The 21,756-nt window shown below is 38.0% G+C and overlaps 1 protein-coding gene across 1 annotated transcript in view; it reads left to right on the top strand.

The window, feature by feature from the left end:
- Positions 1-21,756, top strand: part of LOC111193564 (uncharacterized) — a 55,302-nt gene that overhangs the window by 29,907 nt on the left and 3,639 nt on the right. The window contains exons 8-13 of the mRNA XM_049473043.1: positions 3,436-3,609; positions 3,740-3,910; positions 4,053-4,226; positions 4,306-4,476; positions 8,856-9,029; positions 9,170-9,334. Of these exons, the coding sequence (XP_049329000.1) occupies positions 3,436-3,609; positions 3,740-3,910; positions 4,053-4,226; positions 4,306-4,476; positions 8,856-9,029; positions 9,170-9,334 (1,029 nt within the window). The remainder of the gene's footprint in view (positions 1-3,435; positions 3,610-3,739; positions 3,911-4,052; positions 4,227-4,305; positions 4,477-8,855; positions 9,030-9,169; positions 9,335-21,756) is intronic.

Genomic DNA, 21,756 nt, shown 5'->3' with positions numbered 1-21,756 from the left:
CTAGATATGATAGAGATCTGAACCTGGGATGGTCCTTTCTTTCTGAAAAGGACTGGAAACTTTAGAAGAATAAAAACTATTAATTTTATAACTTATTTCGCAATAAAGAAGGTCTCTCAGCCTGTTCTCTCCCTATAGAATAGACCCGCTGGAGCAGATTTTCCAGAGGGAGGGGGGAGCGCTCTCAGAGTGTCCGGTTTCAGAGCGGGCTTCACCTCTGTCCCACATAACTCGCCACCTGATTGGCTGACAGAATGTAGGGGGGCAGAGGGGGGCTCTCAGTCTGCCCAACTACCATGGTAACACGCATGCGCAGTTTGATCGCTCCAGAACAAAGGGAAAGTCTCAGAAAACAGCGCTGGAGTTTCCAATAGTTTTAATCTGCGTCGGATTTTTAAGCGCGCTTCTCAGACATAAATGGGGATTATTGGGGACTGGATTGATGGATTTTCTGATGGTTGGGTGGATTCTGAAGCCAGTGCTCTCAGGTAGGTGCTGATTCGCTCTGTTTGGGTGTGGGGGGTGTTCTGCAGGTACCCCGGGCGGATCAAAGAGCAATGTTTTTATCACAAACCGGACCGTCTAGCGCACGCTTTCAGCTCTAAAACGAAATACAGCTAAATGTGACTGAAAAGTAGAGATTCTTAGCTTTAATGGCATATTGGGTGTCTATATTATATATTATATATATTATATATTGAGCCTATACTTACTCAAACACAGCCAGATATGAATTATGATATTTTTCTGGCCCGCCGGCGGGACAGGGCGTGTTAATACTAGAGACCTGCGCGGGACAGCATTTCCAGTCCTGCTCCCGCAAAAAAATATGATTTTCAGTCCCACTCCCGCCCGCAATTCCCGCATGATTCCGACGTTCGCGTTACTGCTCAAGGCAGTTCTTGTCATTGGCTTGAGGAATTAAAAGTGATGTACTTAGCTGAACACATCACTAAGCTAGCTGCAATGACAAAATATTCAAATAAACAGAAATATTTAACCAAAATAACACATAAATTCTTACACAAAACAAACTAAAAAGTAAACAATTAGAATTAAAAAAAAAGAAGTAACTAAACAAAACCCACCTACAGACCCAAACAAATAAACGCCACAATAAAGCAAACACAACTGAAAGCAAACACAACTGAAAGCAAACAGGGCCTGCAGGCCAAGACACAAGACACAGGCCAAGGCCCTCTCTTTAAGGAAAATAAATGAATAATAAATCGCAAAAACAAATAAAATTAGAAAACAAACAAACTAAACTAAACCCAAAATACTAACGAAACTATAATCTAACGAATTGCAAAAGATGAAAAATAAAAACGTCACACAAAAGTAGGAAAACAATAAATAAGTAAATAATAAAGTAAATAAACTGCGTCTGGACGACGACACCAAATACAATAAATCACCCAGAAACAAAGAAATAAACAAACAACAAGGTAACGACTGGCAAAGCACCAGCTTAACCAGAACCAGCACAACGAAAGGAAGAGCAGCTAAGGTTAGCTTTCCGAGACTTTCCGTCTGCCTCACCCGCCCGCAATGAGCTTTCAAAATTTGCCCTGCGCTGCACTACTATGCATTGGATCCAGCGGGTGCAGGTCTCTACTTTATACACAACGCACTCTGAGTTTAGTTAATCAGTTGTTTTTACTTACATTATGTATATGTATAAATATATAAATAACAGCCTTAAAATACGATGCAGTTTATCAATTTTTGGCGATTTAAAAAAAAAAACAAAAAAAAAAACTCGATATTACAAAATTACACATCGTCAAATCAACATTCACGATAATTTCGCAAACGATACATATCGCCCACGACTAGTCGGAACATATTCTGGCCACAAACAGAATTGCTCCAGAGTTTGTTTGGGAGTGGACCAAGAACACCTCCTCTCGCAGGTCTTGGTGTGCTTGTTTTGGTCCACACCCCAGTGCGATTACTGTTCTCACTCTGTAACAAATCACAACAAAGATACAAATGTAGTCTGTTTTAACTGGGCTAAATAATGCTTGTTTAAAAACATCTAAAAAAAATCTGAAGATCATTTAAAAATAGAGTAAGAATCCTCCCCTGCTCATCTCTCTGCCCTACTGTCCTCCACTGCTCATCTATCAGCCCTACTGTCCTCCACTACTCATCTATCAGCCCTACTGTCCTCCACTGCTCATCTCTCTGCCCTACTGTCCTCCACTGCTCATCTATCAGCCCTACTGTCCTCCACTACTCATCTATCAGCCCTACTGTCCTCCACTGCTCATCTCTCTGCCTTACTGTCTTCCACTGCTCATCTCTCTGCCCTACTGTCCTCCACTGCTCATCTCTCTGCCTTACTGTCCTCCACTGCTCATCTCTCAGCCCTACTGTCCTCCACGGCTCATCTCTCTGCCTTACTGTCCTCCACTGCTCATCTCTCTGCCTTACTGTCCTCCACTGCACATTTCTCTGCCCTACTGCCCTACACTGCTCATCTCTCTGCCCTACTGTCCTCCACCTCTCTTCTATCATCACTTATGTCCTCCATTGCTCATCTCTCTGCCCTACTGTCCTCCATTGCTCATCTCTCTGCCCTACTGTCCTCCATTGTTCATCTCTCAGCCCTACTGTCCTCCATTGTAAATCTCTCAGCCCTACTGTCCTCCATTGTAAATCTCTCAGCCGTACTGTCCTCCATTGTTCATCTCTCAGCCCTACTGTCCTCCACCGCTCATCTCTCTGCCCTACTGTCCTCCACTGCTCATCTCTCAGCCCTACTGTCCTCCACTGCTTATCTCTCTGCCCTACTGCCCTACACTGCTCATCTCTCTGCCCTACTGTCCTCCACCTCTCTTCTATCATCACTTATGTCCTCCACTGCTCATCTCTCTGCCCTACTGTCCTCCGTTGTTCATCTCTCAGCCCTACTGTCCTCCATTGTTCATCTCTCAGCCCTACTGTCCGCCATTGTAAATCTCTCAGCCCTACTGTCCTCCATTGTTCATCTCTCAGCCCTACTGTCCTCCATTGTAAATCTCTCAGCCGTACTGTCCTCCATTGTAAATCTCTCAGCCCTACTGTCCTCCATTGTAAATCTCTCAGCCGTACTGTCCTCCATTGAAATTTTTTTTGTGCCTGAAAGATTTCATCAGTATTTCCTCTTCAAATACACAATGAAGAGAAAAGAATATTTATGCAGTTACTTACTTTACATTATATATTTTTCTGACTTTGCTTTGTAGCAGCGTGTTTCACTTTGTACTTTTAATTCTTCTAATTCATTAAATTATACTGATCATGATTCCATTAATTAAAGCAGTAAATTGGGAAATATGTAGGTCATTTGTAATGTTTCAGTAACATCTTTGATAGTTGTTTAAGGAGGGGTGTGTGTGTGTTTGTGTGTGTGTGTGTGTGTTACTGTACTTTCTTTGCATTCTTTAGGTTATCTGTGTGTAAACTCAGTGAACACTCATGTGAGAATCTGCAGTCAGTTTTACAATCAGAAAACTCCTCACTGAAAGAGCTGGACCTCAGTGACAACAACCTGGAGGATTCAGGAATGGAGAAAATCTCTGCTGGACTGAAGAGTTCAAATTGTAAACTGGAGATACTCAGGTCAGAATTCTCAAAACCTATAATTCAGTGTCTTTTCTAATTCCCTACCTGTGAACATTTAGGGTATTTTTATTAAATTAAAACATATTTCACTGATTGTTGTGTAAAACATGTTTTTATTCTTTTACAGACTTGCTATTTGTACACTCAGTAAACAGTCCTGTAATACTCTTCAGTCAGTTTTACAATCAGAAAACTCTCTGAAAGAGCTGGACCTCAGTGACAATGACCTGACGGACTCAGGAGTGGAGTTGCTCTCTGCTGAACTGAACAATTCACACTGTAAAATAGAGCGAGTCAGGTCAGAATTCTGTTATTTCTTTTTAAAATGATAAACTTGGTATTCAGTGCCTTCAAAACTACCTGTTTATTAATTACTATTTTATTTATTAAAACATGTTCTTCTGAGTATCAGTGTGTTGCATTTACTTATCTTTTTACAGTCTTGCTATGTGTGAACTCAGTGAAAAATCCTGTGAGACCCTGCAGTCAATTTTACAATCAGAAAACAGTTCTCTGAAAGAGCTGGACCTCAGTAGAAATGAACTGGAGGATTCAGGACTGGAGAAACTCTGTGCTGGACTGAAGAGTCCTCACTGTAGACTGGAGATACTCAGGTCAGTGTTTCTCTAACTCTTTCATTAAAACTCTTGCATTTAAAAAATCCCTCACATTTTAAATGCCTTTATTTTGCAGAATTGATTATTGTAATCTTCAAGGACTTTGCTGTGAAACTTTGGGATCAGTTTTAAACCTGGAAAACAACTCCCTGAAAGAACTGGACCTCAGTAACAATGACCTGCAGGATTCCATAGAGAAACTCTCTGATGGACTCAAGAGTTCACACTGTAAACTGGAAACTCTCAGGTTAGAACGATCTCTTACTGAGTTTTATATTTATATAGAAACATGCTGCAATGTCTGCATTGCAATGTTGCCACAACAAAACTTTAAATGGTTTTAAATTGTAATTTTACAGAAGAAATAAAATGTTTCTGATAGGGGCCTTAATGTGGGGGTCATGAGAGTGATGATAATTAAGGGAGTTTAAGAATCAGATCCAGGCATTGTTCAGAGTTTACTTTCACTAAATCAGACATATCATTTGGCGTTCTATTCGACTCTTTGGCTTAATTTAATTCACGTTCCTTAATTTGTGTTGTGTGTCTACATATTCAGGTTTGTTTAAAAATAGAGCTCTTTTTACAAGGAAGAACTGGAAGCAACACTGGACTCCACAAACTTCAGAAAGTCTAAACAGAAAATATGATGAAAAGCATTTGGGTCTCTTAAGCTATAATAAATCATCTAATAATAACTATAATAAATAATATGTGAAAAATACTTTTTTGCCTTAATGCAGGCTTAACTATCATAATTGTTATTTTCCAAAATAATGCGATACAGCCATGTTTTTGTGGGAGAGAGTTATTTTCCCTTCATGTGTAAAATTTCATGTGTAAAATTACCCCCTTCTGTGCCTTGAGTTGTTTTACCACTGACAAACAACCACTCTCAGAAAAATAAAAAGACACCATTGTTCACTATTTCATTCTAGGTGATATGTTTTACTTTTAAAATAAAGTATTTATTTTACATTATGCAACTCTAATTGTGTGAATAGACAGGAAAATACTTAGGGACATAAAATTTAATAACCCTTTTTAAAGTCAAAACTTTAGAAAAGTGAGCAGTCCTGTAGAGCTTGTAGTGGTTGGGGTGCATTATTGGCCATTGACATTAGTTCTTCTAGACAGGAAACGCGAGCAATAGACACAGCTTAGAGCACCAGTTCCAGTGTTGATGCTGTACAATGCTCAAAAGCGCTCACAGACCAAGATAAAACTAACAACAAACTTAGTGTGTTACCAGTTTCCAAATCGTTAGTTGCATCTTTTAAAAAGTCGTTTTTCATATAGGTTGTTGGCAGTATATGATGTTATGTAATAACAAAAGTTTGGTAGAAGGACCACGCCTGAACTCTACGTTCTCTCCACCCTGTATCAATGAGCCGTCCTATAAATACCTGCCCTGACTAACTACCTCTCATGACGAAAGTTTGCAACCCACCTCCTCCCCAACAACCCCCCTTCTTCTACTCTATCACTTCCTATTAAATAAAAGGGGGGGGGGAGTATAACTGCACGCTTCTTCAGCACGCAGTTCAGAACTCCAGCCCAAGAGTTCCCTCCCCTTTTTCTTTCCTTCTCTACTTCACTTAGGCGTGGTCAGCACTTAACAAAAGATACAATGTGTTCATACTGCTGCAACACAGAATCCAGCATGTCAAACACTGTATTTGGTTTATTTAAGAGACCTGTGCAGGCTGCCTAGCAATCCATAAAGTTTAAAATACGTGACCAGTGACTTCTCATTTCCTAGGAGCTGAGAGATCTCTTCTCCAGTACAGCAGAGAAGAAAGCGCTGGACAGAGCAGTGCTTAAAATGTGCACATTGTAGTTAAGTCTGGTTAAGCCACACAAAGAAGCAAAGAGAAACAAGGATTTGTGGAAGTTGTCTGTCCAAATGTCTGCCGTCACAGCATAGAAAAACACTTGCCTTGCATTTCTGTATTTCTTTCATGACTTCCCATCGCACATGATGCGCCGACTCTGTAACATGTCAGATTCTGCAGGGAAACACGCCTTGTATCTCTACACCCAAAACCCAGAAACAGTATGAAACATCCACAACTACGAGGTTCCCTGGATGCATCCCATCTGTAAATCCCAGAGCTTAGATTCTCTGCCCGAACCCGACCCGAGGCCCGACCTGACTTCGGTTTGGCCGAGATTTCCCACCACTTTCCTCGGGCCAGGTCGGGTCGGTCTCCAGAAAATAGTCTGAGACTAACTGAAACTAATAGAAACGATAATAAAAAAAAACTGTAACCGTACTCTGTGTTTATAAAACTAACTAAAACAAACTGAAATTACAGATAGAATACCCTTCGTTTTTGTGTTTGTTAATTTAGTTATAAGTGCTGTTTCCACTCCAGCGGAGCAGTGTTGGGAGAAATCCTGCTCGCAAAGCGAAGTCAGATTCTCTGGGCAGTGAGATTTTGGCACAACAGCGGCAGCGCGTGGCACCTCACAGTGCGAAATATCAACAGAAAACACTGAGAAAGCTGCAGAATTCTGTATGGATTATAATATGAGCGTGAGGGAGATAAAAGCATGTGTTTTGTAGTGAAACAGGAGATACAGTATGAGGAATAAACTCCTCACAGGTATAAGTCCATCTGAGAAGCAGCTGTGAGACCCTTAACCTGTGAGTAGCTCATACACCAGAACACTCCAGGCGGGAGGATGAACTAATAAAACTAATAAAGCTTTCCGATGTGATGTGTTTCATGTTCATGTGTGTTCTATTGGTTATTTTTAGCAGCAGTATTACAGATATTTTTTCACTTAAGGCTGCTCGCTTGTGGACTGTTGCAGATTTTGTGGACAGTTGGTTGTTTGACAGTAACTGATTTTTTGTATTAAAAAAATAAAAATATATATTTCTAATACTAGAATTAATGATATTAACTAACTAAATCTAATCACTTTTGACTTGCAGTGCTGTGTGAAGCTGTTCTTAAAACATTTTTCTTAAATAATAGGTCTACACTCCTTCAGTGTTCGAGTGTCATTCTGAACAGATTTTACTCATTGAAACAGCCAGTTTATGGGTCGGGTTGGGTCGGGCTCGGGCAGAATGTGCACAGGCTTGGGCCGGGTCGGATTTTTTGGGTCCGATCTAAGCTCTAATCCCAAGCAGTTTGGGAAATTCTATTCCCTATGAAACCCAGCAGCAGTGGTTCTCCTGGTCCTCTGTAGGTTGCACTGGCATGTACTCTGTGAATAATTCAATATGGACCTTGTAAATATTCCAATTACAGTGGAATCCCCAACACAGTAACTGAGAACAAGAAAGTGGAAAGAGTCCTCCAAGATACCTTAGAAATAATTAGTTAATTTTTAGTAAATATAATTGGGAAATGATTAAATTTATAAAAAATTATAATAATCTTTTATTTTTTAAATATTTGTCTTCTTTTAAGATTATTGAGAGATTGAGAGTATTTTTGAAATGCGGCCTAACATGCTATATATATTCAGTTAAAACCTTCAATAAAACTAGTAAAGGATAAACACTGCAGCTTATTTTAAATTGTGAATGCCTTATTGATATTTTATGTTTCCATTTTTTTGTCTTTAATATGCTTGCATTAAACTACAGAAGTAATTAATGCATTAATAAACAATATTTTAAGCTACTTTACGTAACAAACACAAAGAAAGATAGGTGCTTGGCCTGATGGCTCAAATGCCTTGCTATTTTGGGTCCAAGCTTACTAAAGAGGGAAATGAACTGCTCGATATCGTATCTAAAATAGGTCAGAAAATGCTCACTGTCCAGTTCTTGCAACAGACAGTTACACTTACCACTAATACACACCACTGACACTTTTATTTAACAGAACAGGTAATATCAGTAATCTGGGTTATGTAAAGTTGAAATTTGAGGAACACATTTTGTTAAATATGATTCAGAAGAAATGGTTTAATATGAACTTACAGAACTTGCTCATTTAAACACAGTGCCTTGATTTTTGAGGCTTGAGGGTAGCAGATATCTGTGAGAGTGATTCATCACAGCATATTATAGGAAATATATGCAGTTTTCCATAGGTTTCTCATATGGGCACAAATGGGTTATAGTGATAATATTTAATAAGTACAACCATGTGTTTAAAAATATAAATTATTTAAGAAGTACATTAAGAGCTACACATTCATCCCTTTACAGTTTAAATGTTCACATAGCATGATTAATATAAATATTTAGCTTTATGAAAGTATTAATACTCTTGTTACTGCATGTTCTATCCTCAATGATGTTATCACCAGGAACTACACAGCTTAAATGCAGTTGTTGCAATTAATCTTGTCAAAATTTGGTTTTGGGGAACATCTGTGTAGCTTAAGGATGGTTTGTACGATGTAAGTTACCAAGTTGGTTACCTATATAGTAACTTATCTGATTTTGGAAATGGACACTTCCATCACAACTGCATAATTTAGACAATATTAACATAATGTATTTAGTAATTATAAATCATGAGTGCACTCAGAATCCTATTAAACTAAATATGGAAGTGCTATTGTTATGTTTTTTTTTAAGATTAATACATCTTCTTGCTTTTATTCAATACATTTTTTAATGAAGACTCTGTTTATTTCATCTGTTTTTGTCAGACTAGCTTTGTGTAATCTTGGGGAACAGTCCTGTGAGAGTCTGGGATCAGTTTTAAAACTGGAAGCCTCCTCTCTGAAAGTGCTGGATCTCAGTAATAATGACCTGCAGGATTCAGGAGTGGAGAAACTCTGTTCTGAACTGAAGAGTTCACACTGTAAACTGGAGATACTCAGGTCAGAGCCTCTGTCCGATTATAACTAAAATAACTTATTTTGATATTTTAAAGAATACCAACAGTCTGTTTTATCTTTGCCACTCATCTTATCTGTGTCACTTATCCTATCTAATCCTGGTGTTTTTCTCTCCTCTGCAGGTTATCTGGTTGTATGATCACAGAGAAAGGATGTTCATCTCTGGCTTCATCTTTAAGTTCAAACCTGAAAGAACTGGATCTGACCTACAATAACCCAGGAGAGTCTGGAGTGAAGGAGCTCTCAAATAAACTGAAGGATCCACGCTGCAAACTCAGCACACTCAGGTATGTGTGTGTGTGTGTGTACTGTTTGTGTTTAAGACACTTTTAGTGAGTTAGAGAGCCTGATGATGGAACATGCTCGTTTAGCTTTCCAACATGTGAGCTCATTCTCCATTACATCAAATTTACTACCAATGACATGTACTACCAATACATACTGCCGCTGTTTAACATTACACATGAATAAATGGTTAGAAAAAATAACCTGTAAGAGAGCATGAGAGAGAGAATTATTAGACTTTGTGCTAAATAGAAAAATTTGGGTTTGCCCAGTACTAGTTGTGAGGCTGACAGGAACCAGTTACCCACAGAATGTAGAAATTACAAAGCCAAGAACAAATGTATCCTTACCAGAAGGTGACAGCACCACCAGCAATGCACAGTGCAGTCAACACCAAACAGGGAAAGACAGGGACAGGGAGGTGTGTAGTTATGCAGGTAACAACATCCCTGTACAACGGGGAATCATTCTCTCTGCTGTTCACCACTAAGGTGAAAATTTAACAGAGAATTAAAAAAAAAAACTCTCTCTCTGAGTCAGACATCACTGGTAGACAGAACAGATAAAAACAAAGAAGGCTGCACCATTGTTCTCACCAAGAGAAACTTAGCTACCTGTCATTTCTTAGAGTCTAAGCCAAATGCCTGTTCAACGCTCCACATGGCTATTTTCTTCAAAGTCAGGCTTGTAACGGGCAGATACAGTCAGAAGAGATTATATCCCAGAGGAACCTGGGCAGAACCCCTTTCCTCTTCAAGGAATGGTAAAATGACTTCCAAATCATAAGAGGATGACAAAGACTGATCTCCTATAATATCCATCACATCAGACTGAACATTAAACAACTGGGCTAGTAAGGTCTTTAAGATTAATTAATTTCAAACATATTTTTCTTGTGAAATCCAGATAATATTTATACTGTAAATTTAGATTTTAAAGCAAATTATATCAATTTATTTTGCACCTCTGTTCTAACATACCGATAAATACTAAAATACAGTATTTCATATACATAAAGCTGAAATACAGCAGTAGCTTTAGAATGTAATGATTGCCCACGTACTTTGCACACGTGAAATCTAGTCAGTTAATGTTATTGTTGACTAAAAAGAAAAAACCCATAAAAATATCTGTAAATAATTATCAAGAAAAATGTTAGAAAGATTAATTCTTGTTATTTGTTGTTAAAAAGTGTTCACTACGCTTCACTACATAGAGTTAAGGAAAAGGAGTGCTAGTGTTTTTTGGCAGTATTACGTAAGCCGGTAATTCTCAGTGTTGAGTGTGCAGCACAGCACAGAGCCATTGTCCTCCATTGTCCTCCTTTTTGTACTCCCAAGCTTTTGGAGTAAAGTTAATGTATTTGGAGTGAAAGAAACCACAGAGCATATGATTTTCCTCCTAAAAAGCCTTTAAAGCTACAGTGTCAATATACCTGAAGACCTTGTTCTTGAGCTCTGTAACATGTACATGCTGAGCTGATTCTGAGCTCACTGTAGCTAAAGCTTCTGTAGCTATGTGCATATCCTGAGTTATCCACACAGTAATAGTCAAATGTAAGGGTGTCATTATTCCAATAAAAAAAAACTATACTTCCTCAGATGGAGTGCGCTCCCTTGCATGTATCTATAGCCAAGAATAATCTCCATTGCTCTCTCAGCTCCTCCAAAATTCAGCTGAACTTATTAACATATGATCGTCGTGTTTAGTATTCCAACTGTGTTGAAATCATTAATCCTGGTTGCTACTGATAACTATATGTAAAAGAATTCACATTTATTAAAAACTTAAGATCTCATACAGTTGTTTCTAGTTAGAAATGAGATATTATGTGATATCAATGATTTGAACATTTGTATTTAATTTATTAATGAGACTAAATTAATTATATGATGATTCAAAGATTGGGTAAAATAGGTCCCTTTCCTATATTTTATGGTGACCTGCACACCTACATTCCCTACACAAACAATTGTAACAACAGCTCAAACTCAACTCAAACTGTGCTACACAGTGGTAGACAATGGAAACTATACAATGAAGCCAAAAGCTTAAAACATTCTTAATTAGTCTCCTCAGTGTCCAAATAAGCATCACATATTTAGGGATTTAAAAAAGAACCACTGATTAACAGGACTTTGTAGGACTCTTTATTATGAACTTTACTAAACTTGCTATTTTACTTTAGAAATACTAAGTTAATTGTAAAAAAAATGCTTTGATAAAAAAACAATTCAGCTTTTATATATCATGTTTTATTTTACATTGCAGTACATCATCAGAAACAGAAAAAAAAATAATCAGCTAGACTTGTTTTAACACTGTATTAACATTTTGACATGGAGCAGCAGCAGAGATAGCATTAGAAAATAGCTTCAGTAATTATCTGGGTAATAAATGAGTTTAAACTGCACCTTAACAGCTGTGTATCTCAAACAAGTGGAGTAAATTTGATGGTTAATTCGGATTAAGGACAGATCACAGTCACCCAAACAAGCCTCTTCAGAGTTGGTTTAGAATGGGAACGACACCACCTCCTCTTGCAGGTCTTAATGCAGTTGTTTGGTGCACAACCAAGTTCAATTACTGTTTACACAACCTCTAAAACAAACCACACTAAGGAAAACTGAACAAACCAGAGTCTGTATAAAGAATGCTGCTGTGAAAGTAACGAGTTCCAGCCAGACACTGCCAGTCATGATCATTACCACCCACTGCACTATCCACTAAAGATGCGAAGCTTGATCAAGCAGTGACTGGAGTCACTGATGATTTTCAGTTGATCGGCCATGACTGTTGACCAACTAATCTCTAAGTCTCAGAATTCTGATTCAAATTTGCTATAAATGTACACACATTTTACATGTGTTACTTAATGCGACAGCGGCACAGACATACAGACTCACACAAAATACATTATGAGCAAGAATGTTCTTCACAGCGAGTGCAGACATCAGCAAGCTCGCAGTCATCATATCTACAGGGTCAGAGTAAGCTGCGGAGGAACAACTTCAATATTCAGAGCAACACATTAATAAGACACTTGCTGAGTATGCCCTGTCTGAAGAAATTAGCAGTCGAAGTTAAATATTTTAAAAACACTTCACTTTACTAAACTGCAAGGAATACAACACACAATGTAATACTTCTCAAACGTGTGTTCCAGGATTTCCACCTCTTGTCACGGCACACACAGCTACTACAAACCGGTAGCAGACCCATACAAATACTGTACTTCATTTCATCAGCTAGTCTGTACAAATCCAGTACTGCACTTTGTTTCAATATTTTACTATAAAGAAAAGTTTCTTATAATTTATGTAAGAATTGGAAATTGGAATTGGTGCATCTTTGCTGTTGACTGTGGGTTGGAATGCTTTCCATTACATATTGCTGGTACACACTAGTGCATATGAGCACATGTTAATTATCAGTTTAAATAATGCTATCCTTTGGCTTTTTTAGATATCTACTAAAAAGCAGCTATACATGGTCATATCCCAATATTATGACCACCTCTTAAATTGTCAATCTTACCTGTTCCACTAATCATATTGGACATTCTGTAGTTGTATAATAATTACAGACTGTAGTTCTGTATCTGTTTCTCTACATACTTTTATTATTTTCCTATTATTATTTTACTATCCTCCTTTCACCCTTTTCTTCAATACTCAGGACCCAACAGGATAGACCACCACATATTATTATTTGGGTGGAGGTGGTGTAAGAGGTGCTAGAGTGTTTTTTGCTGTTACGACTGGATCAGATACAGCAGTGCTGCTGGAGTTTTGTAGATTGACACTAGTCCACAAACAGCAGCTTGTAACCACTGATGAAGGACTATGAACCAACACTGTAAATCTGTGCAGTAACAGATTCAGATCTTCTGTCTCTGACTTTACTTTATCTACAAGATGTTTCAGCTGTAGGTAGAAGTGTGTAGAGTAGAGGACAGTGAGAGCTTAAACACAGTGTTTAAAAAATTAGATGGTATATAATAAAACACCGCTGCTACTATCACTGATCTGTGTGTGATGGGTTTAAACACCGCCTCAATAAAGGTTTTGATCAGCGTGAAAGCAAACAAAAAAATTAAAACAATAGTAAAAATAGTAATAATGTCACACTTATACAGAGTGACTTTTACAACCCAAGAAAGTGTAAAAAAAAAAAAAAACAACAAAAAGAAAGACCTGATAGAGAATAAAAATATTCAGAGAAGAGAGATTTTAAGCTGTGCTGTGAAGAGAGAAAGAGAGGAGGATGAGCAGATAACAGGAGGTAGCAACACTGAAGACCTGCCACCCATAGAGAAAAGCCTGAGCAGAGGAACAGCCAGCAGACCAGAGTCAGGGGACCTGAGACTGTGTGATGCAGCAAAAAGCAGTAAGAGAGAAGACAGATAAGAGCACAGCAGTGCAAGACCTTAAAGGTCAGTAGCAGAACTTTAAAACAGATGTGTTCTTTGAAATGTAGCAAGTATATCTGCTGGGAGTGATTTCTGGGTGTAAACTGATAGTGAACATTCAGATTCTGACAGAGAGCTAGAAATCGTCACAACACCTGGCAAAGCAACTCCCCTAATAACTAACTCTATAAATTAGTATAAAGCGTAAAGAGACTCCACTCACGTAGCTGATGGTGACAGAATGTAGTAAAGTTCTTCACTCTACTCTCTAAACTACTAAGCAAAACCAAAACTAATCGGATCAAATACCGTATTTACATTGTAGCAATGATATGAGCCCTGATACAAACTCTGTTCTGGACTTTCAGATGTGAAAATGCCCAAAGATTCTGGCTGTAGAGTTTTTAATATACAGCAGAGGACACAGAGTTTTAGAGGGTAGACCACAAAGCAGTGAAGCAGAAACACAACCAGTAACAGAATCACAAGTGGAGTAAAGGCATAAAAGAGCTGATCAGGACAGACAGATTAGAGCCGTCAGTACTGTGCTGACAGCAGAAACCTGACTAAAACTTCTCAAAAACGTTATTATTGAACAGATTATCTTGCATTTGTAAAGCAACATCCATCTCCAGAGCTTTAGAGACAAATGGTCAGTTTGAAATTGGTCTACGATTTACTCAGACGGAGCTGTCTAGACCTGGCCTTTTAAGAATGGGTGTAACAGCAGCCAATTTCAGAACACTGGGGACATAAGCAGTAGTAAGAGAGGTTCATGAGACGGGATACAGGTGTAGAGATATCAGAAAGACAGAGCTTCAGAAGTGAGGTGGGGCCAGATCGAGTAGGCAGGATAATATTTAGATTGGGAAATTATCTGTGATGAAGTCAGTCCTGACCAGTGATGGTAGTAACGGCGTTGAAATAATACTTTTTTCAGTAAGGAGTAATCTAACTAATTACTCTGACTGTAACTATAACGCCGTTACCATTTCCCCACACCCCATTACTGCAAGTTACTTTAGCAGCTGAATGAACTTTTTTTTTTTAACTTCGTGCATACAGACAACGGCGCAAGTGTGTGTGTGAATCACAAGGGAGGGGAGGATGAGACCAGGGTTTCTCTAGGGGTCCGCAGGCTCATCATCAGAGGAAGACAGTAGTCTGAAGTGAGCACTTTAAATCAGGGATCTCTAACTCGTGGCCCGCAGAACGATATTTTGTGGCCCGCGACTTGAAATTAAGTTTTAGTGTTAGTGCGGCGCGCACGCATCCTCTCCCCGTGCACCAGCACAGCGCATCCTATTCATTTCAATAGAGAGAGCCGCTGCATGAGCGCAGCCCCGCCCTCCGGCAAAACAGTTCAGCTGTGTGTGATACGAGCCTCACACACACAGAACAGCTGCCTTTCAACCACGGAGGAGAAGCTGAAAACGGATTTATAGAACTATAGATCACAGTGAGGTTGATAAAAAAATCTTAAACTTACGATTGACTACACCTGTTGCTTGATTTAAATAAATAAAAATGTCACGGGGTAAAATAGCAATAGTTGCTTTTACTGGTAACTAGTTACTTTTATAGTGGAGTAACTCAGTTACTAACTCAGTTACTTTTTTGGAGAAGTAATGAGTAACTATAACTAATTACTTTTTCAAAGTAACGTGCCCAACACTGGTCCTGACAGGGCAGAATATGGAGAAGAGACGACCACAAAAGCTAAGAGCAGTGGAAGAGCAGTCAGAGGAGGCAGAGTAAGATTTTTTATATAGAGAGAACCATATAGATTTAGTTCTGAAATTGAGAAAAGAAGTGCATTTTCAGAGGAAGAGGAAACTGCAGGAGTGAGAGGTTGAAGCTCATTAGTGACAGTGGAAAAGAGTTGTTTAGGATCTTGACCAGAAGCTTTAATTAATAAAGAATAATAAACAGAGCCCTGTATTTACTGCAGCTTTATATTTCAGCATGTTTTCAGAAGAGAAGTGAACGAACATGTGAACCAGTTTTCTTATAAAGAAGCTCAAAACGTCTCGAAACACAGAGTTCAGGGTAAAGCAGGGAGAGGAGTTGGTGGACGGCACAGTTCTGGACTTAAGGGGAGCTGGAGTCTCCAGGGTGTCAGAAACAGACACAGCACAGCAAGAGACAGAAGAGGAGAGTTTACAGATCACAGATAGAGAAGAAGATCTGATTAGAGCAGAAAAGAACACGGAATCTACAGCAGCAGAATTACAGAAGAGAATACAGGTTATAGGATGTGATTTAAGATTAGAAAGAGATTAGCTGTAATCAGTTCATGATCTGAAATGCTGATATACAGACCAGAACCCCAGCTGGATTATTATGATTTAAAAAGATATTAAAGTAAATTCTTGTGGAATCTTAATAATGAGATGTTCCTTGTTTATGATCACTTATTCCTTTTACATTTTTTAAAATACTCACAGTTTCACTGACACCCAGCTGACAGGAACCTTTTACAGTGTTCACCTTCACATTTTATCCATTATTATGCAATAATATAATGCATTTATAATACTTTTATATTTTAAATCTGTTTTTTACTTATAATTTTTGTTTCATATTTTGTCCAAAGTTCTGCATTAACATTTATTTTTTAGGGTACAGAATCTGTATCATATGTGAGAACACTGCAGTGCCCTGCACCTCTGGGTCTTCCCAATGTAACGGGGTTGAATTATTTTAGCTAATAGTAGCAATAATTCCATATTTAGCTTTGTTTACATGCAGAGATGTTGTCCAATCTGACTGAATTAATTATGATTCTAAAACAATCTGATGAAAATGCTCACTATCTGATCCAAACCATGACGACCAGCATCATATGAGTTTAGTCAGAGTAAGAGCAGTAGGATATTAGCTGAAATTTATTTAAAGGAAATAGAAGAAAATGTTTATTACATTCACTGATTAAAGAAGAGATTACTAATGATTACACCAAACCTCTGGATGATACCAGTACCAGTCGTCCCAGTGAAGGAATTTACAGATATTAACAGGACTGTTTTCAGTGCATATAGAGCACAGCAGCTTCCACCTTTCTCCAGTTCATGGTATATCTAATTTATACTTTAATCTTCATAACGGATGATAAAATAGAAATTCTTAACAGGAGTGTGTGACCTGGGATGCTACTGTAAATAAAGGGACACACATTTTAATCACTTTTTTACTTCACAGAAAAATTACATTTAAAAATGTGTTTTTGGAACCAAGTCTACTTGATAAGATAATTGTATAATTTAATGTAAAATTCACGATTGACACGTTACTTTGCATCCTGAGTTGTGCATCAAACAGTGATACGCTCACCAGACCAGTAATCTGCACTGCTTACAGCAGCCATGCACTGAGAAATCCTCTATTAATAATAATAATTAATCCCACAGTGAGGAAAATTACAATCTCCACTTTTAACCTAATGCTAGTGAACACACACACACACACACACACACACACACACACACACTGAGCAGTGAGCACACTCAGAACAAACACACACACTGAGCAGTGAACACACTCAGAACACACACACACACACACTGAGCAGTGAGCACACTCAGAACACACACACACACTCTGAGCAGTGAGCACACTCAGAACACACACACACACTGAGCAGTGAGCACACTCAGAACACACACACACACACACACACACACTGAGCACACTCAGAACACACACACACTGAGCAGTGAGCACACTCAGAACACACACACACACTGAGCAGTGAGCACACTCAGAACACACACACACTGAGCAGTGAGCACACTCAGAACACACACACACTGAGCACACTCAGAACACACACACACTGAGCAGTGAGCACACTCAGAACACACACACACACACACTGAGCAGTGAGCACACTCAGAACACACACACACACACACACACACACACTGAGCACACTCAGAACACACACACACTGAGCAGTGAGCACACTCAGAACACACTCAGTGATATTGTGGAATATTGGGAGCACCCAGGAGCAGTGAGGATTAAGGGCAGAACCGTGTCGTTGATGGAGCGCTGCTCTAACCACTGAGCCACCACTGCTCATATTCCAGTAATTCTACATGCTGCTGTTGTCCTGTATATGTGGAGAATGTACTGCAACTCTTTGACTGTAAATGTAATGGATGCAGGAGTTTATATAGCTGTTATTCTTCTATTTAACTAATCACTTAAAGGATTATCCTCCTCGCTCAATGAGATAAAACTGCATTCAGAATGGCCTCAATAGCACTGCTTTATGAATGTGTTCTATTCTGATTGAGCTATTAATCTGAATATTGTCAGATTATCAGGCTGCATGTAAACGTGGTAAAAATCATCACATGATATTTAGCACGTTATACAATTTTAATTTTAGGTCTGAGTGAATCATATCAGAAGAAATAAAATCATTTACATTCAATTCAGGCATACAGACTATTATATACAGGAGACAGGTGTGTTTGTCACATCTTTTCAGCGAATAAGAAGATAAAACTGTTGGGAGCAGATTGTTACATAATTTTTATCAAACATTCCTCCTACAGCTGCATTCTCCATTATCTGGTCCAGGGTGTGAATTATCAGAGTCTTATTTGCTTACTGTAATTTTTACAGTACATAAATGATAAATACATTACACCAGCTAATGTAGCACATACCACACTGTACCTTCATAGTCAGAGTCATAAACAATATACAGTATTATACAGCAAAATCAACAGCTAGTCAATCCCACAAACACACACCCAATAGAATAGAATAAAACTTTAATGTCCCACCAAGGCGGGACATTTTTCTCTGGTTTCACCATACAAAGGACAATTAAGTAACAAACACGTCCATAAAAACAAAACAAACAACATATCAATAAATAACAATAACACTGCTATAAATAATAAACATGTACAAACCAGGAACAACTTAGTGCAATTTTTTAATGCGTTTGATGGCACCCTTTATTTAGGGGTGCTGGGATACATTTTAGGTGCTGGAGTTCCACTAAAAAGAGCTAGCGATGTTCATGCACGTTACATTAACATCTGAAATCTGCACTATTTTACTCTTAATTCCTTTAAATGAACAAAATCACTGTACCAAAATTCACACTGTAATACAATCAGCACCATTTTAGTCTCACATACATAATAATAATAAAATAAACAACTTTTAAATATAAAGCTCACATAAAGCTCATTATCTTAAGGCCCTGTCCCACTGCGATTGCGTCTAAATATCCACTAAAGTACGTCCAAATTTATCAGAAAACACTGCGTCCACTGACGCAGTGCGTCCAAATTACATCCATATTCCGTCTAAATTAAAGTTGGACGTCGACTTCCAACCATATATGGTTGTTTTTTCTAGTGAATCATCATTTCTTCTTGAGCTACAAGAGAGAGAAATCCGTATAACTGTTTGATCCAGCTGTTAAACTGTTATATTAATACCATTTTAACCTTTTTCGTTTCTATATTTTGAAATTCGTTAGATTATATTTTTGTCAACATTTTGGGTTTATTTTCGTTTGTTATTTTTCTAATAAAAATAGAAATTACATAATTTATTTTCTTTTGTTATGCTGTGCAGGAACAGTAGCCTATGCCTATATCTAAAAGTAGCAATAGGCTGGGAAAAAAGCCAGAACATTGAACAAATGCCAGTATAATAACCAAAAACTGGCGGCTAGCAGACGCCTGCAGCATCATTGATTTCTAAGTTTTTTATGTTTTAATGTTTAAATGTGTTTTAAAGGGGTTTTTAAGCATCTGTAATGCAAAAAAAATATTTTTTACTTCTGACGATTTTTTTTTCATGTTTGCAAAATTAATGTTTCTTTTATTGTTTCGATAATCAACTCTTTTGGGAGCAGTTATAGGCCCTGAGAAGGGCCTTTGGAATGCTTTGTTTAAAAAAAAAATTCTTTTCAAGGCTGTAGGAAGAAACCAGAAACGTGCAAAGCATTGACATGTAAAAATCAAATATGCAAGTACATTTTAAAAACAGTTTCAATGTTCAAAATCGCTTGGCGGCAACCCTTCCTCTTGGCTGGCATCTTGGAAAGTGTGGAAAAGCGATGGACGGCAGAAAAATATTTTTATGGACGTCGACGTCCACCTGTACGTGCCGTCCAAATATCCACTAAAATACGTCCATATTAGTCGCCGTCTATTCCGAAAATTTTGGGAGGTACCAAAACCACTTTTGCGTCTAAAGTGGACGGCAACGTCTAAACTACGTCCACTTGGACGGTGCCGTCCAAATATCCACTAAACTACGTCCATATTGCGTCTAAATATCCACTAAACTGCGTCCACTGAAATTTGGACGTACTTTAGTGGATATTTAGACACAATCGCAGTGGGACAGGGCCTTAACATAGCATAAACACTTATTACACATTTCAGCAGTTAAAGCACAGAGAAGATTATGTTTTTTAGAGGCTGAATTATAGAAAAAGCTGCAGCAGAGCAGCTAAACTATACAGCTGAGTTCTGTATTAAAACAGCAGGAGAACAGAAACACAAACCCACTTTAAAACCTTTAACCTGCTGCTGAAATAAATCCTTTATTAAAACACTGAATTACAGATCATATAAAAGTACAGAGAGTGAGATTCTCCTTCTGAACCCATTAGAACAGACCCTATGCTAAGCTAAGCGGCTAATGTATTCTCCATCTTTTCATTCTCTGATAAAACTGATCCAGAACAGGCTTATCTTGGACTGTGGTGTTACACAATGCTTCATGAAGCTTTCAGTGTAAAGTCTGGATGTTTCACTGGATACAGAGATTAAAGCAGTGTCCTCACTAAAATCACTAGAGTCACGTTATAACAGTAACCGAAGCTTCGTTACGTCACTGAATCCACTGTGAAGATTCAGATCCCCGCTTTATTCCACTGACTGAAACTGGAGAAACATGTTCTGATGTTTTAATCCGTCATATTTTTCATATTTTATACCTTATTTACTCACAGTTTTCACACCAATCCTTTAAATAAAATCTAAATCTATAACTGATCTATTTTATATCTGAACCCATCGATGCCCATCAGTCCATCTGATCACATATTCTGAGATGATCAATAAAAAGAAGATAAATCCTAATCCCAGCACAGCACAACACATTCAGTTTTAGAATAAAACCCTGTAATTAAATTGTGCAGATTGTAATTGTGAATGTAAGGGAATGTAATTTGTATTATTTATTATTTTTGTTTGTGGTTAATATAAAATGGAGAATTGAGTCAGTGAAATGTTTATTTAATGGATAAAAGATGAAACTGGTTTATTTTAGTTGTTATAAAGGTTTATTAGTGTGAATGAGCTTCAGTGAAACAGAATGAATCTTGTAGGAAATGAAACTGGACAGTAGACGCAGCGTAGAGACGAGTATCAGAAGCTTCACTGAATCATTTTCTGATTAAACTGCTTCAGCTGTGTTAATGATCCAGAAGCTTGGTAATGGTCATCACTAGTGTAAAGCTGTAGCAGTGAGGATGTAGAAAAGGACATTTCATAGCTCTATAATGAGGGAAAGCAGCACAGAGCTCAGTGTATCTCCAGCCTGCAGTAAAAGCTTTATTCTGAAGTGTTTAGCAGCAGCCAGAGGCTGGAGTTTCCTGCTGATTCAGAATAAGAGCGTCCTCTGCAGGGGGAGAGGAGTATCACCTATTAGCCTCAGCTGGATCAAACTCAACTATTAACCAAACTAATAAAACTATAATAATAACTAAACTAACATTTATAACCAGATTAATCTAATCTAATCTAACTCAGTAAATAAATTCTATATTAAAAGTCCCTGTTTATTTTTACTGAACATAATTTAACCCTTTTTTAGTCATAATAGTTACATTTATCACAGGTAATAATAACCAGTGTTACTGTGGTCAGTAATATTACTATAGTACAGTCCTCTGATTTAAATCACTGTTATACAGGTAATGATGTTTAGATTTATATACTTTAACCAAATCAATATTTAACCCTT

This window comes from Astyanax mexicanus, unplaced genomic scaffold, assembly GCF_023375975.1.
Source record: "Astyanax mexicanus isolate ESR-SI-001 unplaced genomic scaffold, AstMex3_surface scaffold_33, whole genome shotgun sequence".
In the NCBI taxonomy this organism is placed as follows: Eukaryota; Metazoa; Chordata; class Actinopteri; order Characiformes; family Acestrorhamphidae; genus Astyanax; species Astyanax mexicanus.
Note: the sequence above shows the minus strand (reverse complement) of the source record. Positions and strands in the feature narration are given on the sequence as shown.